General features: G+C 40.1%; 1 protein-coding gene across 2 annotated transcripts in view; it reads left to right on the forward strand.

The window, feature by feature from the left end:
- THSD7B (thrombospondin type 1 domain containing 7B) overlaps positions 1-22,328 on the forward strand; it is a 533,620-nt gene that overhangs the window by 364,820 nt on the left and 146,472 nt on the right. For both annotated transcript variants that reach the window (XM_081936133.1, XM_081936134.1), the window contains exons 13-14: positions 3,310-3,504; positions 20,387-20,650. In XM_081936133.1, the coding sequence (XP_081792259.1) occupies positions 3,310-3,504; positions 20,387-20,650 (459 nt within the window). The remainder of the gene's footprint in view (positions 1-3,309; positions 3,505-20,386; positions 20,651-22,328) is intronic.

Raw genomic sequence — 22,328 nt, forward strand, 5'->3', positions numbered from 1 at the left:
TTCATCATAGATTTGGATGAGGGAATAAATGGGGAACTCATCAAATTTGCAGATGACACCAAGCTGGCAGGAATAGCCAAAACTCCAGAAGATAGGCTTAAGATACAGAAGGATCTTGACAAACTTGAACATTGGGCACTATCTAATAAAATGAAATTCAATGGTGAAAAGAGTAAGGTTCTACATTTAGGCAACAAAAATGGAATGCACAGGTACAGTATAGGTGGTACCTTGCTCAGTAGTAGTAACTGTGAAAGGGATCTTGGAGTCCTAGTGGACAACCATTTAAATATGAGCCAGCAGTGTGCAGCAGCTGCCAAAAAAGCCAACATAGTCCTAGGCTGCATCAACAGAGGGATAGAATCAAGATCATGTGATGTGTTAATACCACTTTATAATGCCTTGGTAAGGCCACACTTGGAATACTGCATTCAGTTTTGGTCGCCACAATGTAAAAAAGATGTGGAGACGCTAGAAAGAGTGCAGAGAAGAGCAACAAAGGTGATTAGGGGACTGGAGACTAAAACATATGAAGAACGGTTGCAGGAACTGGGTATGTTTAGCTTAAGAGAAAGAAGGACTGGGGGAGACATGATAGCAGTGTTCCAATATCTCATGGGTTGCCACAAAGAAGAGGGAGTCAAGCTATTCTCCAAGGCACCTGAGGGTAGAACAAGAAGCAATGGTTGGAAACTGATCAAGGAGAGAAGCAACTTAGAACTGAGGAGAAATTTCCTGACAGTTAGAACAATTAATCAGAGGAACAGCTTGCCTCCAGGAGTTGTGAATGCCCCAACACTGGAAGTCTTTAAGAAGATGTTGGATAGCCATTTGTCTGAAACGGTATAGGGTTTCCTGCCTAGGCAGGGGGTTGGACTAGAAGACCTCCAAGGTCCCTTCCAACTCTACTATTGTATTATATTGTATTGATGATGATGGACCTGTTAGAAGCTCTTGAATTGTTGAGAGTTTGTTTGGTTAGATCTTACTAGTTGAAATCATCCCTTGACTTAGCTCATCTGATATTGGTCAGTCCTGCTTTCCCATCACCAGGCTGCTACCACATGTTGCCAATTGTGCCAAACCCAGAGCATCCTCTGGGCAGTTGGTTACTCTGCCTCTATTTGCACAGAAATTTGCACAGAAATATCAGTCTTCTATTAGCTAGATGCGATGTGATTCTTTTTGAAGAACTGAATGACAATGATGATATTGGTAATAACGAATCCTAAAACTTTCTAGAGTTGGGACTGTATGTAATTTCTGGCCTTGATCCTCTTTCCTATCTTCTAATGATGAGTCAAATCAGGAGCATGATGTATTTCTTGCCAGTTGTGGCTGTTAAGATTTTTTTCAGTATATACATACTTGACTTAGTGGATTATTGTGATTTGCCTTATGTATATTTAATGGGAGGTTGTCAGTATGACAAACAGGATCTGCATGTCCAGTGTTTCTGTTCACTACTCTTGTCACTCAACTGTATCCTATTCTATGCACAATTTTTGATCCCCATCCCGAATCAGTCTACTGGTTTAGTCCTAAGTGGGTATTTAAGACTTGTGTCCTATTTATTTCCAAACTTCTTTGTTAATGTAGCAACGCTCTAAGTTAAACTGTTCCCTTACTCCATTTTTAAACTTTAAACTAACCCAAACTCCCAGCAAGCCTTTTGCTTTTAAATCTTTAAAATTGTTGTCTTTCTTCACCTTAATCCTTCCCATGGATTCAAAGTATCCCTTACCCAGATGGCTTGAAGGCCTCTTTTCACTTTAAATTCTTCTGTCCAAATGTGCTTAAGAAAGTAGACCAAGTGTCTTTTAAATAGGCTTCACCTGAGGCTATGAGTTTGCTGTATCCTTCCACTGTTCCAAGCATTATACTCAGAAGTCACCAACAGTTCCCTCCAGATAGCAATAGCAATAGCACTTAGACTTATATACTGGTTCATAATGCTTCCAGCCCTTTCTAAATTGTTTACAGAGTCAGCATATTGCCCGCAACAATCTGGGTCTTCATTTTACCCACCTCAGAAGGATGGAAGGCTGAGACAACCTTGAGCCGGTTAGATTTGAACTGCAGCTAGCAGTGAGCTTCTCCCTTCCCAGGCCCTCCAGAGCTTAAGTGTGCAATCTCACTAAAGGGGACAGTTTAATTTGAAGCATTGCTATGTTAGTAAAATACTTCTGAAATATTTGATTAAATAAAACATACTGCTGGAAAAAAAGGTTGGGTCACTTTTTTTTTTTTAATTCTTGTTATGTTTCTGTTTTACTTTTGCACTTTGCTGCTTCTAGTTCTTTTTCTGCTTTACTTATATAGAAATCTCAAAAATGTTTACACACACACACAACTTTGTCTTGAAGACAAAAATAACTTTTGTTTGTTTATTAATTTATTATGGAATTTGCCACCCATCTCAAATCTAAAGACTCATTATGGATATATACTTAGTACAGGTAGTATACCGCCTCATTTAGTGACCTTCATGGTCACAAAGGGGATGAAAAGATAATTTTGTGATCAACTCATGCATTTATGAGCTTTGCAGATGTAAAACAAAGGAAAGCTGAAGTGAGATGGTAAGAACAACCAAGGTTACACTTAGCCACCACTTTGCTTAATGATCCAAGTTGCCAATCACAATTGTGGTTAACAGACTACTTGTTTTCCTGTCCATCTACAGAAATCTTCCTCTTATATATAGCATTTGCTATTTTTGGCTACTTAAAGGTTCTCTAATTACTGTAACATTCTTTTTGCTGTTTTGCATGGGAATAGTCCACTGGGGAGGATTTTGCTTTGCAGGATTGTATTCTTAATCTTCCCTCTAAGTGTTTTATGTTAACATAGATAATCCATTGTGCATCCCTAATAGACAGAGCTCTTCAGAAAAGAGAAAAGCCTCCTGAAAAAGTTTTAATTCATATTTATATGACGAAATCTTTCTCTGTGTTTTAATCCTAGCTGTAATTCTTTAGTGATGTTTATAGTCAATGCATCTCTTCCTTTTTCTTTATTTTTTGTTGGTGACCTCTATAGTACAGTAGTAAAGAAAAAAAAGAAAATATCTTCTTTGAAATACAAACATAGTTCTGAAAAAAGGCAGTATAGTATTCCACAGAACACTTATTGTCATCAAAAATAGCTTAATATAGGTTCATTTTTTAATTAATGTATCATTTGCTTTTAAAAAACCTTGATGGTAGCACACCTGATCTAGATCTTTGATTCTAAACTCATACTGGGCCTCCAAGGAGTTTCCAAATCATTTATTTCTGTCTGTATTTATTCATTCATTTTCTGCAGTTGTAACGTGCACTTTGGAAGGTAATCATTCAGTAGATGCCAGTGAGTGCTTGAAGTGGGCAGGACCGATGCCTTCCCTTGTCCAGGATTGCTCAGTGCCTTGCAAAGATGACTGCATGTTTACTCCTTGGTCTAAATTTACAGCATGCACTTCCGATTGTGAATCAACACGGAGCAGAAGAAGAACTCTCACAGGTAGTATAAATCAATCAATCAATCATCCTTAGTCCTTTTGTTTCCAAACAACCATGGACTCAACTTTGGAAATTTGCCAAGGGCAATTAAGTGTATTCGTGTTTTGTTAAAAGTCTCATAATGATTCCCTCAGTGTTGACTTACTAACAATTTGCTCTCTTATTCTATTAAGTCTGTCAGGAGGGCTACCTCCTCCTAAGGTGTGAGGATCATAATTCCATCAGCGAATCCCTTAAACTATTTGGATGCTGAAATTATTCCAACTACTAATAGCAATAGCACTTAGACTTATATACCATCCCATAGTGCTTTATAGCACTCTCTGGGCAATTTACCATGTCAGCATATTGCCCACAAAAGTCTGGGTCCTCATTTTACCAACCTCAGAAGGATGGAAGGCTGAATCAATCTTGAACTCCATCAGTATTGAACTCCAGACTGTGGGTAGAATTAGCTTGCAATACTTCATTCTAACCACTGCATCATTAGGGCCCAAATAGCCAACTGGGGCAACAATTTCTATTTCATTATAGAATACTAGCTTCCTTTCAATGGGTTTTTCTGTATAATGTCTCAAGGGGCATTCACAGGACATGTGTTTCAATGCACAAATTATTGCAAACTATATATGTAATTGATTATAAACTGTTGGTCTTGCTCAGCTGATTGCATAGCCACACATTTTTGCAGTAGTATATGATTATGCATTAATCTATAAATACCACCAAGATTTATGGCTTTTCTGTAATGTGAGTCACTGTGTGTATCTTCCACAGCTGAAAATCACGCCTTGTGACTAGTCACAGCTACTCACTGATTTTGGTTTCCAAGCGTAGTGGAAGTGTCACTTAGCAACCGTCCTTTTTTTTTTAAGCAAAGGAATCTGCCTTCTCTCCCTGAATGCTTACTCTGCTGGGAAACAAGATGAATTGTAGCAGCCACAGGTCTAATATATAACAGTCTAGAGAAGAGCCTAAAGTCCTTTAGGAAAGATCCACTGGACAGCACCTCACAAAAAGTTTTTTGTTGTAGATGTTGCTACAATGAACTTTTAATGATGGCAGCTGCAGTAGCTGCATCTTGTAATCAATACTGTTATATTAGATGAGGTAGAGCTGATTAGAAACAGAAAATGCCCATTTGAAGGAGGAAATCACTAGTTCAAATCCCATCTCTATCGGGATCATACTGAGTAGGTGACAGGTGAACATTTTCTCAGCTTTAATCTCAATAATGGGTATAATGATAATAGAACAACAATATTGTTATCCCTTGAAGGCATATTATGAAAACTTACATATGAATTGTAAAATGTTCTGAAAATATTAAAGTATTATACAAATGTTTATCATAATTATAATAACATCCTTGCCCTTAATCAGTTAGACATCTGTTGTTTAACTTGTCACTCCATCTAAGGGAATTTCTTCCAGCCAAAAGTACATTCCATCATCTTATTATTTATCAATGACAAGAAATTGAGCATTGCTGACTAGGGAGAAATGATTCATGTCAATTTTACTTTTGCTAACCCTCTAACCTTTCCAGCCACAAATTAGATTTGGTTTAGCATTTAGGAATTGGGCAAAAATCTCTATTTCTACATCTGCATCTGTTCTTTTTTAGCATATCTTAAAGCCACACATGCTCTTTGAGGATGAGGAATCATAGGATTGAAAGGACAGCAGTGTAAAATGGCTGTGCATGTGTATTTGGAGTAGCCACACAAATCACACACAAGCCTGGGAAAGGATGTAGCTGCTTTAAATATTTTTAAAAAGATGCTTCATGCACCCTTTCAAAGGACTTGCATAGTTCCAGTGCATAGTGCATAATATTTCAAAGTGTTGTTCTACAAAAAAATTGCATTTTCCTATAAAAAACTAATTTTTTCTGCTTATATCCCCTAAAATATATATCCCTATGGTTCTTCTGTGCTCCAGAACTATAGTCTAAAATTAGGAGAACTCTTTTTCAAATCCCTAGCTATTTTTTTATTAATGTCTCATTTGCTTAAAAAAGCCCTTGATGGTATCATCATCATCATCATCATCATCATCATCATCATTATTCTTATTATGCTAATCTTTGGTGAGATTCATAGCCTTTGGGGCTGGTTGGTAGCCTAACAGATCGAGTCCTAACCAAGGACCTAGGAACTGTTAAGGTAACATCGGAGGATATAAATTGTTCCAAGTAGGGTTTTTTTTTTTTTTTTTGTAGAGTCAGAATGTTCAAGTCAGGTAAATTTAGAATTTTCAAATAGTGAGGTAGCCCTTTAGGTATTGCTCCAAGGGCTCCAATTACAATTAGGACAACACATGATTTCTTTTTCCACAGTCACTCAACCTCAATTTGCAAGTCCCGGTATTTTGTGATTTTTTTCTTGCTGTTTATCTTCAATTCGTGCATCACCCGGTATTGCAATGTTAATGAACCATACTTTTTTCTTTTCAATTATTGTTATGTCAGGTGTGTTGTAGACAAAGTGCCTATCAGCCTGGATTCTGAAATCCCACAAGATTTTGCCTTTCTCATTCTCTAAAACCTTCTCAATATGATGGTTCCAGTGGTTTTTGCTGTACTCAAATCCAAACTTTTGGCACAATTTCCAGTGAATAATCTTAGCAACGTGGTCATGGCATTGTAGGTAGTCAGTTTGTGAAATTTTGCTGCACCCGCTGATCAAGTGGTCAACTGTCTCATCTTTCTCATTACAGAGGCAACATTTGCTGCTCCTGCTGCTGTTGTTGTTATTATTATTATTATTTATTGTCAGTGCACAATTTATGTACAATGAGATTGGTTGAATTGAGTCGATTAAAAGGCCTCCCTTTCACCTCAACCAGGTCCTTCAAGATTTAGTATTACCGTATTTTTAAGAATATAAGACGCACCTTTTTCACTCAGAAAAGAGGCTGAAAATCTGGTTGCATCTTATACACTGAATACAACATTTTTTGCCTCCTGAAGCCCCACCTCCTTCACCAAAATGGAGGTGCATAGCTTTTAGAAGGCTTTCAGAAAACTTCTTGGGGCTGGGGAAGCAGAAATGAGTGAAAAATTGGTCGTTTTTTACTTAATTCTGCCCCCCCAGCCCCCAGGAGCAGTCTATAAGTCTCCTAAAAGTTTTTTTTTTTGAAGGAGGTTTGCAGAGTGCAAAAACTTTTTTTTAAAATTTACCTTTTCAAAACCTTGGTGCGTCTTATACTCTGAAAATGCGGTACTTGAGGAAATCACCTAAGACCTCTAGCTCATTTTCAGTTCACTTGCTTTTTCTCCAGCCTCTTCTCTTTTGAATATACACTCCCATAATTAGGCAAACCAGACACATTTCTTACTTACGCTACAGCTATTTAGGTGACTACTTAATAATGAACTCCTTCCCAATGGCATGGATTAACATTGATTTTAGTTTTGGCTTCAGTAGCAAAAGTGTCTTCAGTTTTATGTATATTTCTTTCTAACATTCTGTAACAAAAACTAACAGTTGGGAATCTGCCAACTGCACACAGTAATTCAAGTAGAATAGGAGTTCAATCTAAGTGCCCTAAATCCTAATTTAATTTGCTGCCTCTTGCACAGTCTGGGACACACAGGGGAACTGAAAAAGAAATCCTCTGCCACTGTCTTTAAAAACTGGCTTAATATTATCTACCTAATTTTATATCTTCTTTCAAATATGTAACACAACTTTCATCATATCACTGTTCTCACAGGAAAAAAATTACAATTTACCTTTAAAAAAACACTTGAAAATTCCTACTGCATTTTCAGAACAAGGATTACAAATGTCACAAGGTTTTTTTTTTTTACAAAAGAGAATCAACATGAATAATAGCAATAGTACATTTAGTGCAAGAGTAATTCTTACTTAATGACCCATACTTTTGAATAAAATATTACACAGAACTCGCAAAGATGTTATTAAAAATCTAATATGCTACCTGCAATGATACAGCAAGATATTAAATAATAGCATATTTGGTTGGTTGCAAAGTTGTTCAGATGTTTAAACTGATTTTGACATTTTTATCCACCTATCTAGTCATTCCTTTGGACTTGAAATAGGTAAATGTTGATGGTTGATGCTGTTAAAGTTATTGTCATGGATGACAGTATTTTAATCTGCTCATTTTCAATTACTTTTTCAACTTTATGTTCCCACCAATTTTTCATTAGCAGTACATGATAATTTTTACAGATGCTCAGTGAATCATTTTGGCAACTGTATTCTGTCACTGTTTATAATCAGTCTGGGCAAATTTCTTGCATAAACTGGGCACATGATCTATTGTTTCTTCTGCTTCTTTGCACAGCCTGGACTTTAAATCATTATTGATCTGGTTCATCACACGGTCAGTCAGATGTTTAGACTGGATTTGGTGTGTTTAGCCACCAATTGAAGATAACAGGTGTTGTTGTTTGATGGTGTTAAAGGTATCTTTGGAGGATGTCAGCTGTTCCAAGGAAAGCTGCCTTTTATAATTGACTGGTGATGATTTGGTCAGTGCCCATGGTGTTCAAACAGTGCTCCAGATGTTTTGGGATTATACCCAAGGAACCTATCACCATTGGAGTTACCTTTGATTTCTTTTGCAACAATCATTCTACTTATTTTTGCAGGTCTTTACATTTTGTGATTTCTTCCAGTTTTTTCTTTTTTCTTCTGCTGTCTCCAAGTGCTACCACATCTGCTATCCGGATTTTTTGTTTTTCTTATTGACAGTCGTTAAGTGTGGGGTATTGTGTGGCAGGTGCCTATCTGTTTGAATTCTAAAGTCCCAAAGCACTTTAGTTTGTTCATTTTCTATTACTTTGTCCATTTTGTGGTTACCAGTTCTTACTTGGAGGTAAATGGTATTTCTAGGAGATTGTCCAATGCATCATTGTTAATATTTTGTCATGATGTTGTTTGTAGTCAGTCTGGGTGATCTTCTTCAGTTCTTTACAGAGTTGCTGTCTATTGCTGTCTTCTCAATTCTGGCTTTGTATGCATTTGTTCTTAAGGCTTGATTTGTGCAGCCTGAATTAACCCCTCTCTTTCTTTAATTTCCTTCGCCCTAGCCTTTTTCAGGCCTTATTATTATCCATGTTGCCTTTTTAAAAATTATTGGCTATGCACAATACAATACAATACAATACAATACAATGTATGTACAATACAATACGATGTACATGTACAATACAATACAATACAATACAATACAATTCAATTCAATACAATACAATACAATACAATGTAATAATTTGCCTTCCCATGTCTCTTTAATATTCTGCAAAGCACACAGGCCTCGCAACCATATCAAGGTAGTAGCCATATTAGGGGTATCTTTATTATTATTGGCTGTTAACCACAATGTGAAGTCACAGTGGCCAGTTCGTCAGTTGGTGTTGGCCTTCATGCATATCATTATCTTAAAAAATGATAGCTGTTGTCTAATTTTTAAAACCTGGAAACTCTTTATCCCAGAAATGTTTACAAAGCTGCCATATTTATTTTCTGTTTAAGCATTGATGTCTTATGTAAGCAAATGCAATATCAAAAAAAAGTAAAATATATTCTCCATAATATTATGGGCATAAAGGGTGACAGCAACATGTTTTTCATAATATTTTTTATGGTTATGTTTACTTAATTTTGTTTAGCGTATGATGTAGTAGAATCACTGGTATGCTTAAAGCATAGGAAAATGCACTAGCTGGATCAAATTATATATTACAGGTAAATGCATTTGACTCTCTTCTAATCTTTTAAAATATGTAAAGCAAAGTTACAAATTGATGGTCTTAGGACAGTCATCTTGCATAGCCAAAGCTGCTTAATAAGAAATGAGGGGAAATTATGGGAACACTAAGGGTGCAAAATAATTTTGAACAGCATATTGTGATGAACCTTTTAGGATAACTAAAACCAAGAATGATGCATGGAAATGCTTGTCAAGCTGAGGACTCTACTATCTGCATCTACCAAATACTCTGTGAACTAATTCACATACCATATACTCTGTGAACTAATAAGACAAATTCCTTGTGTGTCCAATCACACTTGGCCAATAAAGAATTCTATTCTATTCTATTCTATTCAGGAGGTGCTGTCTTCATGCTATTTCTCTCACTCATAATTTATGTATTGAATTGCCCCTTACTCCTCTAGAATGCAGCCTCTCCTTCCTGAAGATCTACCTCTACACTATATTCCATCACACCAATAGTTTTTAAAAATCGTTCACTAGACTAAAGTCTTTGTACTAAAGGCTATTGGGCTCTCTAAAAGTTTATTACCGGTATATACTGTAACTAGGAAACTATTTTGAGAAAACCATTGGAGAGATCTGGGGGAAATGGGCATTGGTCTTTACCTGATACACTCATTTTTGGGTAGAGTAGAGACAGCAGCCAGACTGGGTATGCTCCATCCATTAATCAATCGGACTGAGTCTACACTTATGATGTCATCGGGCCCTTGTGGCTCATCCCCAGTTTCAGATGAAGGAAAACTGTAGACTCAAGTGAGAATTGTGAGCAAAAAGTGAAAGTCCATAGTCACTGTATCTCTCTCCTCTGCACAAGGAATCTCCTTGCGTGACTCATACCAGGGCGAGGCTGGCTGCTGTCTCTCCTCTACCAGAAAATGAGCGTATCAGGTAAGGACCAACGCCCATTTTCCTGTTATCGTAGAGACAGCAGCCAGACTGGGATGTACCAAAGACTGGGCTGTCCACTAGGGTGGGAAAATGTAAAAAAGGACTGTTAGGGCACAAGCAGTTGTTATAGCACCCTGCGCCCAAAAGCCGCATCAGCCGACGCATACTTGTCCAACTTGTAATGACGTAGGAAGACTGTGGGAGACGCCCAGGTGGCCGCCCGGCAGACTTCTTCCAAGGTGGCTTGAGTGGACCAAGCTGCAGATGTCACAGCACTGAGCATAGAGTGAGCTGTAATGTTTGCAGGGACCTGTATGGATTGAAGTTCGTAAGACAGTTTAATACAGGTTCTTATCCAGCGCCCCAGACTAGATGATAAAGCCTTGGTACCCAAGAGGGCCTGGCGAAAGGAGATGAAGAGAGCTTCCAAGTGGCAGAATGAGGCAGTGTGGTCGATGTAGATCTTGAGGGCACGATGTACGTCAAGAGTGTGCCACTTGCGCTCCCTCTCATGATGGGGAGATGGACAGAAATCAGGTAATGTCAATTCCTGACCTCGGTGGAAACAGCTATTGACCGTTGGTATGAATGTCGGGTCCAGTCTTAAGACAACTCGGCCTGGATGGAACACGCACAAGTCATGCCTGACTGAAAGAGCAGCCAAATCAGAAATACATCTGGCTGAAGTTACAGCCACCAAAAACAGTGTTTTAAAGGACAACAGTTTCAAAGAAGTGGATCTCATAGGTTCAAAGGGCACAGAAGTCAAAGCTTCTAGGACACGAGGTAAGTCCCAAGTCAGATATCTATGTATGGCAGGGAGCCGCAAGTTGGACGCTCCACGGAGAAATCTCCAGATCAAGGGGTGAGAAGGTAGATGTTCGGATGCCAGGCCGTCCAGAACAGAGGCCAGAGCGGCAACCTGTTGACTTCCTGGACTTTGCAGGAAGTCCAATATCTGTGGAATGGATGCCCTAACTGGATCAACAGTCTGGTTGGAACACCACAGAGCAAAAGTCCGCCACGTGGCATCATAAATGCGGTTAGTAGAGCTTCTGTGTGATTCCTGAATGGTAGCAATGACGTTGAGGGAGATGTTATCGGCTGTTAAGGCTTGTCGCTCAATCGCCATGCAGTTAATTGCAGCCACTGGGGGTCGGGATGACAAACTGATCCTTGGTGAAGAGACAGGAGAGACCGTGGGATATGCCATGGGGTAGAGATTGACAGAGTCACTAGGTCGGCATACCAAGGCCGGCATGGCCAATTTGGTGCTAGCAGCAACAGTTCTGCCTCCTGCTCCAGCAATTTTTGAATTACCCTCTGAATGAAGTGAAGGGGAGGAAATGCGTAAAGGAGACACCTGGGCCACTGGCATCAGAGAGTGTCTACTCCTTCTGCCATGGGGTCCATGAACCTCGAGTAATACCTGGATACCTGGCTGTTGTCTGCCATTGCAAACAGGTCTAGGACTGGGAGGCCGAACCGTAGTGTCAGTCAATGGAAGAGGTTCGGATGGATGCTCCACTCTGCTTGATCTATCGTTGTCCAGCTCAGCCAGTCTGCTTGGACATTGGAGACCTCTGAGATGGGTTCTGCCCTGAGAGATGACAGGTGAGATTCTGCCCACTGGCACAACAGGTTGGATTTCTGCATCAGGGACCAGGAACGAGTTCCCCCCTGTCTGTTTATGTATGCCTTGGTCGTGGTATTGTCCGTGAGGACTAATATGTGTCAGGCCTGAACTCTGTGGTGGAAGTGTCTGAGGGTGAGGTGAACTGCCCACAATTCTAGCCAATTTATGCTGTTTTGGCTCTCTTCAAGGGACCACTGACCCTGAGCCACTAGATCCTGCATGTGTGCTCCCCATCCTGTCAGACTTGCGTCTGTTGTAAGTGTGAGATGGCATGGCTCTCTGAACAAGGTCCCTTGCAAAATCGTTGGGGACTGCCACCCTTTGAGAGAGTATAATGCCTGTCTGGGAAGGGGAATCCTGAGAGGAGAGCTGCTCCTGTCAGCCTTTTGATGTGGAAGCATGAACCATTGAAGGTTCCTGTTGTGAAACCTGGCCCACAGGACAATCCCGAAGCAAGATACCATCTTGCCCAAGACTTGGGAGAAAAGAAGAAGGGAAACTTTGCATAGACGTAGCACCTTCCTGACAAGTTCCCTCAGACTGAGAATGCGATCATTGGATAGGAACACGCTCTCTACCATGGTGTCTATCAAGACCCCGAGGTGGAGAAGGCGAGTGCTAGGAACGAGGTGACTCTTTTTGAGATTCACTCTGAACCCGTGATCCTGCAAGTTGTGAATGGTGAGGGCGAGATCTCTTTCTGCCTGAACCGGAGACCTGGACAACGAGAGGATGTCATCCAGGTAACAGAGAATCCGAACTGGGGATGACCTGATGTGAGCGGCCAGTGCTGCCAGTACTTTTGTGAATACCCTGGGGACAGAGGATAGACTGAACGGAAGAGCTCGGTACTGGAAGTGCCTCCCCCCCATAGGAGAAGTGGAGATATTTTCGGTGGTCTATGAAGATGGGGATATGAAGGTAAGCTTCGGTCAAGTCTACCGACGTGAGGAAGTCATCTTTCCTGACCGCCTGGAGGATGGTGTGCAGAGAATGCATTTGAACCACCGATAGACAATGTGGCGGTTCCATGTTTTTAGATCTAATATTGCTCTCCATCCCCAGGAATTCTTCGGTACCACAAACAGGTGGGAATAAAAACCCTGCCCTTCCTGATGTGGAGGAACCGATTGGATGGCCCGGATCTCCAACAGGTGCTGAATGGCCTGTTCCATCAGTGCCCTCTTGCGAGGACACCGAGAAACTGGGCATGGCATGAAGTGTTCCTGGGGGATGGAGAGGAATTCCAACATGAGACCAAATTTGACAGTTTTGAGTACCCAATTGTCTGTTGTGGTCTCCTCCCAGTGGTTGGCAAAGAACGCCAGGTGGCCTCCAATTGGAAGAGAGTCCAGATAGTCATTTCCTACATGAAAATTGGCAGTTGCCTCCTCCACAGTAAGATTTCTTGGAGGGGAAATGCTGTGTGTTTCTATTGGACCTGTCCTGGTGAGATCCCTGTCTGGGAGTGTAGGATTGGCATTGTGGACGGGGGAAGGAAGGTCCCCCATCCGCCGGCCGAAAGGGTGACCTCCTACAGAAGGGAGTAGGCCGACTGTCCTGTTTCTCGTAGATGGATGAAAGGATCTTGCGCTTGTCTTTAGATTCTGCGAGGTACAAGTCCAAGGGATTACCAAATAATTGGGTGCCACTGAATGGGGAGGTTGCTAGGCGCCACTCGATATGGACATCCGCCTGCCATGGCTTGAGCCAAAGCAGACGCCTGGCCGTGACCAAAGAGGCCATGGCTTTAGAAGCGAATCTAGCAGCATTAAGGGAAGAATCAGCCGCAAATTCAACCGCTGCCCTAATCTTGTTGAGATTCCTATGTGATCTAGTATCAGTAGGAGTGATGCGCTCCTGAAGCTGTTCAATCCAAACCAGAGCCGCCCTGGAGAAGAAGGAAGTGGCCGTAGAGGCCCTAACAGCCCAGGCCCCAGCCTGATAATTTTTGACTAAGATTTGGTCTGACCTTTTCTCCTCAGGCTTGAGAACCTCCTTAGGGGCTCCAGAGATCACAATACGTGAAGACAGGGCTGCAAGCAGTACATCCACTGGGGGAGTCTTGAAGAACTTGGTGAGGTCTGGTGCAATGTTGTAGAGAAGGGGTTGTCAAGGTTGGTCGGCTGTGGGTCCGTGCCTGGAGACTCCCACTGCTTCTGGATGACGTTCAGGAATATCTTGGGAACAGAGATCACCTCTTTTTCCACTGTTAGTTCAGTGAACGGGGTACTGGGACCCGCAGTTGAAGCCGGTTCTGCCGGTTTATCCTGTGAAGTAGAAGCTGAAGCAGAAGATGGTAAGTTATCAGCTTTAATGGCCTTAAGTAGAAGGGACTTGAATCGATCAGTTTGGAATAATCCGGTAAAGGCAGGGGTATCTGAGGTGACCCCCTCATCATCAGACAGGTCTGAGTTCCGCAGGTTATCTTGTCCCCGCCAATTGAGGCCTGAGAAGTAGAGGCAGAGGGATCACGTTGCTGAGCTTCAGCAGAAGATTTATGCTTATGGCCATGTGATGGAGCAAGTTGAGGTTGCTGTTGTAGGCCAGCAGCCATGACATGTTTAATTGTTTCAGCAATGATGGTTGCCATATCAGCAGGAGAGGTGTACATGGTGTGGAGCCCGCCAGAACCATGTGTAACCAGGAGGGAACCCTGTTCAAAGGTGCACTCCCTATTGAGAGGAACATCAAAGAAATTGCCTCTGTTGTCAGGTTCCTTTGAAGATGAGGACTCCGAAAAAGACAATTCCCCTTCTGAATAAGCCAGGGTGGGGTCAGGGCCCATGGGAGGCAAGACAGGTGGAGCTGGGGATGCCACTTGGTGATCCTTGGAGGGAGTGAGGGCTGCGCAGTTAGACTATGTTGTTTTTGGGCCCTCTGAAATTCTTTTTCAAGGGCCTTCTGCCTGCACTCTTCTGCCCTTGTAGTCACTTTAGAGACCTTGGGGTTTACTCCTGAGGAAGGGGCCTCTTTGGCTTGCCTCTTCCTGCTGCTCTTTGCCCCTGATGGCCCTGCCTCCTCTAATCCTGCATTCGTATCCATAGCTGGATCAGCCATTACCCCAAACATAAATCAACACCCCAATAAGATAGGCAACGGTCTGTTTGCTGGCCAGGCGCTCCTGATCCGGTCCACCTGGGATGATCCCGCATTGCTGTGCACTCCAATCAGATGCTGTAGAGTTCGTGCCTTTTTTAAAGCATCCAAAATGGCTGACTTTTTTCCTCTGAGGCTTTTCTGATCCTCAAAATGGCCACCGCTATGTTCACTGGCTTTTCCGACCTGCAAAATGGCCACCGATACTAAGTGTGGCCAGGCGATCTGCAGAGTGGCCACCGGACTTGCCTGGAACCGCTTTGTGCGAAACAGCTGGTCCAGCGTCCCTCCGAGTGCCCAGAATCAAGGAGCGCTGCGGGGAAACAGCTGTGGAGCCGTAGTTCGTAAGCTGGCTGATCTGATTGCAAGGCAGACTTCCTGAGTGAACTCGTGGCTGCAGGCAATCAGACGGCTGAGGAGAGGCAGCCAGAGATCAGCTTCAAATTTCCCTCCAATTTGTAGAATAAAGGATTATTTAAGGACCCAATTTAAAGGAACAACAATTTTTTTTGAAAAAAAATCACCAATTAAAGATATAATTAAATAATTTGGAGGAGAGATCAATTCTCACAGCCAGTCCAGGTTGGACTGAGTCTGAAAACTGGGGAGGAGCCACAAGGGCCCGATGACATCATAAGTGTAGACTCAGTCCGATTGGTTAATGGACGGAGCATACCCAGTCTGGCTGCTGTCTCTATGATAACAGGAAAAACTTTTATTTGCTGTAGATAAGTTGCAACTTAAATAATGTGATCTGCTATTTGCATTCCCCCATCATATTTTAATGCAAACAAGCCACATAGAGTTGTAGGCAAGTTCTGTATCTTAATTTATTAAGTTATTATATTTATTTACATTTTGTTCAAATGGTGCAAGCATCAGCATCAGCCATGGCATTTTCATAATATATGTGTTAGGTCTTTCTTTGCCTATAAGACATAACATTTTTTTTCATAAAATACTCATAGTTTCAAGATTTGTGCATTGTTAGGCAAATAGATAGATTTGCCTAACAATGACCAAACACACTCTCTTCCCTCTGTATCCATAAAGCCCTATAATTTGAAGCTCCCCGGGTTCTTTAAAATTAGAGGTCTCCAAAGGGTAGAAAAATCAGTTCTATAAAAATTGTCCATCCTGCCAGCAGATAGACGAAGCTAGAATTCCCTAGTCCTTTTTGGGTTTTTTGCCATTCCTATTCAAAAAAAATATTACTTAACATATAAAAAGATATTGTTTCAAATATAAAAATAGCTTTGGTGGATTTTTTTAAGATACCAAGAAAGCTGAAAGTAACATTGTTCTGTAATAATTGTACTGATTCATCAAGAAAATTGCCCAATTTGGAGGCATTATGGGAATATCTTCCTCTTCTTTTCTGCATGTTAATATTAAACATGCACAAAATTAACTTGCTTCTTACTTCATGTTTAATAGCATACAGTATGTTATCTTATGTTTAAATCTGTGTGTGATTTACCCATTTAGTATAACTCATCAGAAAAGCCTCCCTCAAGTATACGCCTGCTCAATCTAATTTGAGGTTACATGACTTTGCAATCTGTATTATGAAACCAAAGGCGATGATAGATAGTTAAGCCTTATGTTCAAAAAAGGAGTATTTATTTTGTTTAATTTCCAACATTTCCCACAACTTCACAAGTTTTTTTTTAATGCTGAAAATGATTTGTATTCAAACTAATGGAATAAAACAGTGCTTAAGGCTGCAGATTGTTGAAAAAAAGCATTTTAGAAAATGGCTCTAAAATATTAACATATTAATTTATTGCAGAAAATAACAGGACTTAGACGTTTTAGAATCAAGGAGAAGTTTATTTGGCAGCCAGGTTCAGAAAAGCTGTCAAAGCAAGCATGTAACTTCTGAACAACTCTTCTAATGGAAGCACACATACTTTGTCAAAAGCAGCACAACACGGAAATACTTAACACATTTCTGATTGGTTACTGTCTTGCTTCCCCTTTTGTCTGGGCTGCAGGTATTTGAGCATGGAGTTCTAGTCTCATAATGGCTACGTGGCTTTGTGAGAACTTTAGCTGAACTCTGTGGTTTTGTGAGAACTTTAGCTGAACTCTGTGGTTTTGGCATTCACACTCCTTGTTCTTCCGCAAGCTTCAAACTCCGTCTTTTACTTTATAATAACAAGATGAAAGGTACCCCGAGAGGCTATCCAGCCTGACCCACATGTTCACTCTTAATGTCCAAATCTCACTTTACGCCCTACTTTAAATTAACAAAAATGGAAAGCAGACAATGCTGTGGGAATCTCAAAGTGGGAGAGTTCTGTAGGAAAAATGACTGTTTTGTGGCATTGAGTGAGCCTCAGTAAACAAACAAATTGGGTGGGAAAATGTTGGCAAGTCTTGTAAAAAGACAGCCATGGGCACTGTGGGAAGCTGTTTGTGTTCAGGTGAGCTCTTCATAGGGTTCCTTAACAGAGCATGTTCTCTGATGTTTCAAAGAGTGATTCAGTTCGAAGGAGGCTCAACTGAAATATCCCTGCAAATTGAACGTTCAAATATCTAGGGCAGTTCAAGGCACCCCCTTTTACAGTACTGAGAGTCTTTGAATTGCTTCAAAGAGATTCAGAGGTGATTTACAGAAGTGATGAAATCTGAGTCTTCTTTCAGAAATGCTGCTTTGCTGTCTGGTAGCACCCATTTGAGAGGGATCCACACTTGATGACAAAGAGACAGAGAGACTTTGCTGTTCTTTTTTTGATCCGATTCTCTTTTTTCTTATATAACCTTTTCACAAATGCATACTTGTTTGCCCTGTTCTTCCTTAACTGATAGCTTATCTAACCCGTAGAATAATTCCTATTAAACAGTTAGGAAATCTCGGTTTTTAAATAGTTTTCATTGTCCTTTCATTTTCCAAACTTTTCTCCAAAAAGTTCCTTTTAAAAGTTCACACACACACAAAAAACAGAATCTTTCCATTTTCATTCTCCTACATTTTGTTTGTTTGGCTTGCTTGTCCTGTACTGAGAAAATGGATTTATTCCTTGCATGGGGATACTTGTTCTAAAAAAAATGCATCTAATACTAGCTATTTTTTATTTTATTTTTAACATATTACACGAGGAATACCAAACATAGATGCCATCTCAGACTTAAAAAAAAATGCTGCCCGACAAAAATATACCACTTTAGAAGAGGTAAACCTTGTCAACAACCTGGCCCAGCAAACCTTCGATCCTAGAAAAGTATGTGATTGTGAGTCAGGAACTCTGTGATCTTTAGGAAAAACTTAATTTTCCTACACTTTTTGAAAGTTTTTATACTGACCTATGAGATTGCACTGCACTGGTTCAATCAAACTTCTCTATAGGCTGTTTGCTAGAGAAACTGGAAGTTGCCAGGCTATCCCTTTCTCATTTGAAGAAGGCTAGAGGATTGGGGATAATTATAAAATACAAAAAATAAAACTAGGGCTGATGGGTCAACTACACGAGGAAGATGTAATTATCTTTCCTATTTCATTTGATTTTCAAATTCACCCATTACCTAAAAATATTTATCAAGGTAAAGCAATGTGACATCCAGGAATTTTCAAAACTTACACCAATAACAATTATTACTTTTTATAACAGACGTGCAGTTCCCATGTTTAGTTCCCTGACACACAGAACAATCTGATACAACAGCCACTTCTAGGCCTTGGGATTCTCTTATATATGTTCATAGAAAGAACTGTGACCACAAATAGATTACTCTTGTGACAACTGGCCAGAGTTTCATACATTACCACACCTTGTTTTAAAACTAGCTGCTCAATTGGGTCTGTTAAATTATTATGGTTAATGGGTAGAACTCATTGTTATCAAGCAAAAAAATTGATCTTTCTATGGCTCCCGCAACCACACTATCAATATTGGGTACCAGAGCATATGATGAAGTGTATAATTTCCTCCTATGACAATATACATAAACCAGGAGGCAAATAGACCTTGTCCCAAACAAGCCAAAAATGGAAATATTCATGCCACTTCCCTGAAAAACACCATTACAGAATCAATGTGTCATATGTAACTCCTGGCTGCCAGAAATAATAGAGAAAAATATGATCTCCAGATACTAGAACATGTTGTCTATGTCTGTTGGCAACATTTATAGGATACCATACAAATAAGTCTATTCTTTCAGAATAAACAGAATAATAGAGTTGGAAGTGACTTTGGAAGTATTCTAGTCCAACCCCCTGCTCAAGCAGGAAACCCTATACCATTTCAGACAAATGGTTCTCCAATCTCTTCTTAAAAACCTCCAGCATTGGAACACCTACAACTTCTGGAGGCAAGTCATTCCACTGCTTAATTGTTCTAAATATCTCAAAATTTCCTCTTACTTCTAGGTTGGATCTCGCGTTGATTAGTTTCCATCCATTGCTTCTTATTCTGCCTTCAGGTGTCTTGGAGAATAAGTTGACCCCCCCCTTCTTTGTGCAGCGCCTTAGATATTGGACCATTTTTATCATTCTCATACTTTAATCAGAGCTTAGCAATTGTTTCAGGTAGCAGACCCTGTTGCACACATTCATTTGATCTTGTGGATGGAATTTTAATACTTAAAATGACTAAAATCTCATGAGATTTCATGCAAGAACACAAACTTCACGAGAGACTGGGTTATCTTGTGAGCTCTGCATTATTTTGATTTGTATTTTTAAATCGTATTCAATAAAATATTTTGGCATCACAAATGGATATTTCAGAACCTCTGTTTTAATAAATGGAATCTTGTGGTTTCTGGTGTAGATCTTAAATTCATTGTGCCCCCCCCCCAATTGCTGAAATCCAGGTTGACCCAGATATCTATAGATACACCACAATATCTGAGATAATATAATAAATAGTGAAGAGTAATAAGTTAAGTATACACTGTAGTATCTTTGGGGCATTTGCCTGACCATCTGTGTTAGAAAAAGTCATGAAAAATTGGAGTTCTTACTAATCACTTAAATGCCAGAATTTCAAAGGATGGGCCCAGTATTTGTATATGGAAATTGTATTCAGTTAATTTATACAAAATTTATACAGAAGATTCAAAGAAAGAGATGCAGCTTCTTCTTCTACATTTGTAGGATTCCCAAGAATCCGTAGGCGGGAAATGGAGAATGGCACAATAAAATTATTTTCTTCAGATAATTACAGAGGGGAAGAACAGACTTTCGTTTTCTTTTGTAACAAAAGCAATCAGATAGTTGCTCTCCTTGTTATTGTTTTGTGCTTCATCCAAAAGATTCTTTCCAAGTTTCTTTAGGTTTCCTGGTTGCCCTGGAGATATCTCCACCGTCTTAGCTCTCCAGAGCTCTGGCAGGAACTAACAGATGTCTTTGAACCAACTCTGCTGCCGTATTTACATTTCAGATGGTTTGGTTCTAACTGTATTAAAACCCTTCAAGTATAAATAATATGACATACTGTTATCAAAAGCAGCAGATGTTACACTAACAAGCATATTTTCCTGGTTGGAACAGGAAGAAGCAAAAAGCGAGAGAAGTGCCAAAATACCGAAGTCTATTCTCAGCTTGAGACGGAACTCTGCCCTTGTGCAATATTTACCTCCCAGCCTTATGGAAATTGGTCAGAATGCATAATTGCGGTAGGAAGAACAGAACTGCAGTTGGAGATGAGATTTCAGAGACATGCCAAAGAATGTGGCGAAGGTGTGCGCTTCCGAGCACTTGCCTGCTATGATAAGACCGGCAGAGTTGTGGATCCCTCTCAGTGCAACCACTCAGGTAAAAGAGCAGTGAACATATGTAAAGCATCACACCTTGAAAGGGAGTCATTTGTAATGCCTCCTTTGTCAGCCAGATAATGTGACACTCACTGTAGCAAACATTGGTGTTATAATCCATCCCATCACATGCGACAAGAAAACAGAATAAGAATTGTTTGATCAAATTTACTATGTTGCTGTCCTTTAACAACATAACCGTGGAAGACCAATTTATTCATAACATCAGTTAATGAATATCGATAGTGCCCCAGCTGAACAGAAGCTAGATTTTAGTTGGGCAGACATGAATGAAAAATGTTTCTACTTCATTGCTTCAAGAGAGGACCATGGTATAGATATATAGTATAAGCTAAATATAAGCTAAGCTATATCTCACTTCTCCTGCTACAGATGTGAAATCCGGCTAACTACCCTGTTTCCCTGAAAATAAGACCTCCCCAAATAATAAGCCCAATCGAGCTTTTGAGCGCATGCGCTAAAATAAGCCTTCCCAAAAAAATAAGCCCTCCCCCAAAATATTGCAACATAGCAGCAACCATGAGGTGACCAAGCTCGCCTCCTGCACCTCAAAAATAGTAAGACCTACCCAAAAATAAGGCCAATCACTTATTTCGGGAGTCAAAAGAAAATAAGACCCTCTCTTATTTTCAGGGAAACACGGTAGTCTCTAATTACTTTGATGCTTTAGTAAATCTTAAAGCAAAACCACTCGCTTAAAGGATAACAGTATGGCTTCCTGCCATGCCTGACTTAGAAATATAATTTCATTAGGTTGGATAGGTTCGCTCCAGAAAGAAAGCAATTTAAAATTTTGAGAAGTGTGGAAATCAGCAATTGTCAATTGCATAAATGCCATCAACTGGAGTTACATTAACAGATGTTCCCCACCCCCCTCTCCAAAGCTGGAAAACATTTCTCAACATCTCATCATCATATTGTCTCCCCCCCCTTTTTTTGCAAGTTGCCACATTCTGTTTCTGTTGTTGTTACATTTGTTGTTAATAATTAGCATTGTTTCTGACCCTTTAGTCTTGTCTTCACTCAGTCTTTTCTTTGTTGTTGTTGTTGTTGTTGTTGTTGTTGTTGTTGTTGTTGTTGTGCATTGCCTCTTTTCATCAGCATGCAGGATCCCCAACGGGAGGAATAATCTGTTAACAGTGTTAGTGTTGTACCCATAGGTTTGACTGTAATGAGAATCCGAGGGGGGAAAACACCAAACAGAAGGAGACAGAATGAAGCTTCTCCGTAATGGAGGTGTTCATTGGAGTACAACAATTCCATTCTAGCAGTGACAGTAAATTCACGCAGGATAGCTCTTTATGAATCACTGCACACCTTTCCAGATTTTGCCTTTTTAAAATTTATATGAGAAAAAGCAATACAAACAAATCATTTGCTGGGTAGGGCTTCTCCATATTTTCATAGCATGTGGGCAAAAAAATGCTTAAAATGCTGTATTATTAAATATATCAGCATGCCAAAATTGAGAGATTTATTTGTGGCCGTGCAATTTGTCCAAATGAGCATATTTATTTGCTTTACCTTATTCTTCAGCATTCGTTGAAGTATTAGCTGTTATGGTGAGATTCTAAAATAATAACCCCAGCAATATCTACAATGAAACAGGTATCTCATGAAACAGATATTTGCATGTTACAAATTGCAATACAAACTTA

This window comes from Natrix helvetica (assembly GCF_964273705.1).
Source record: "Natrix helvetica genome assembly, chromosome: 1".
In the NCBI taxonomy this organism is placed as follows: domain Eukaryota; kingdom Metazoa; phylum Chordata; class Lepidosauria; order Squamata; family Natricidae; genus Natrix; species Natrix helvetica.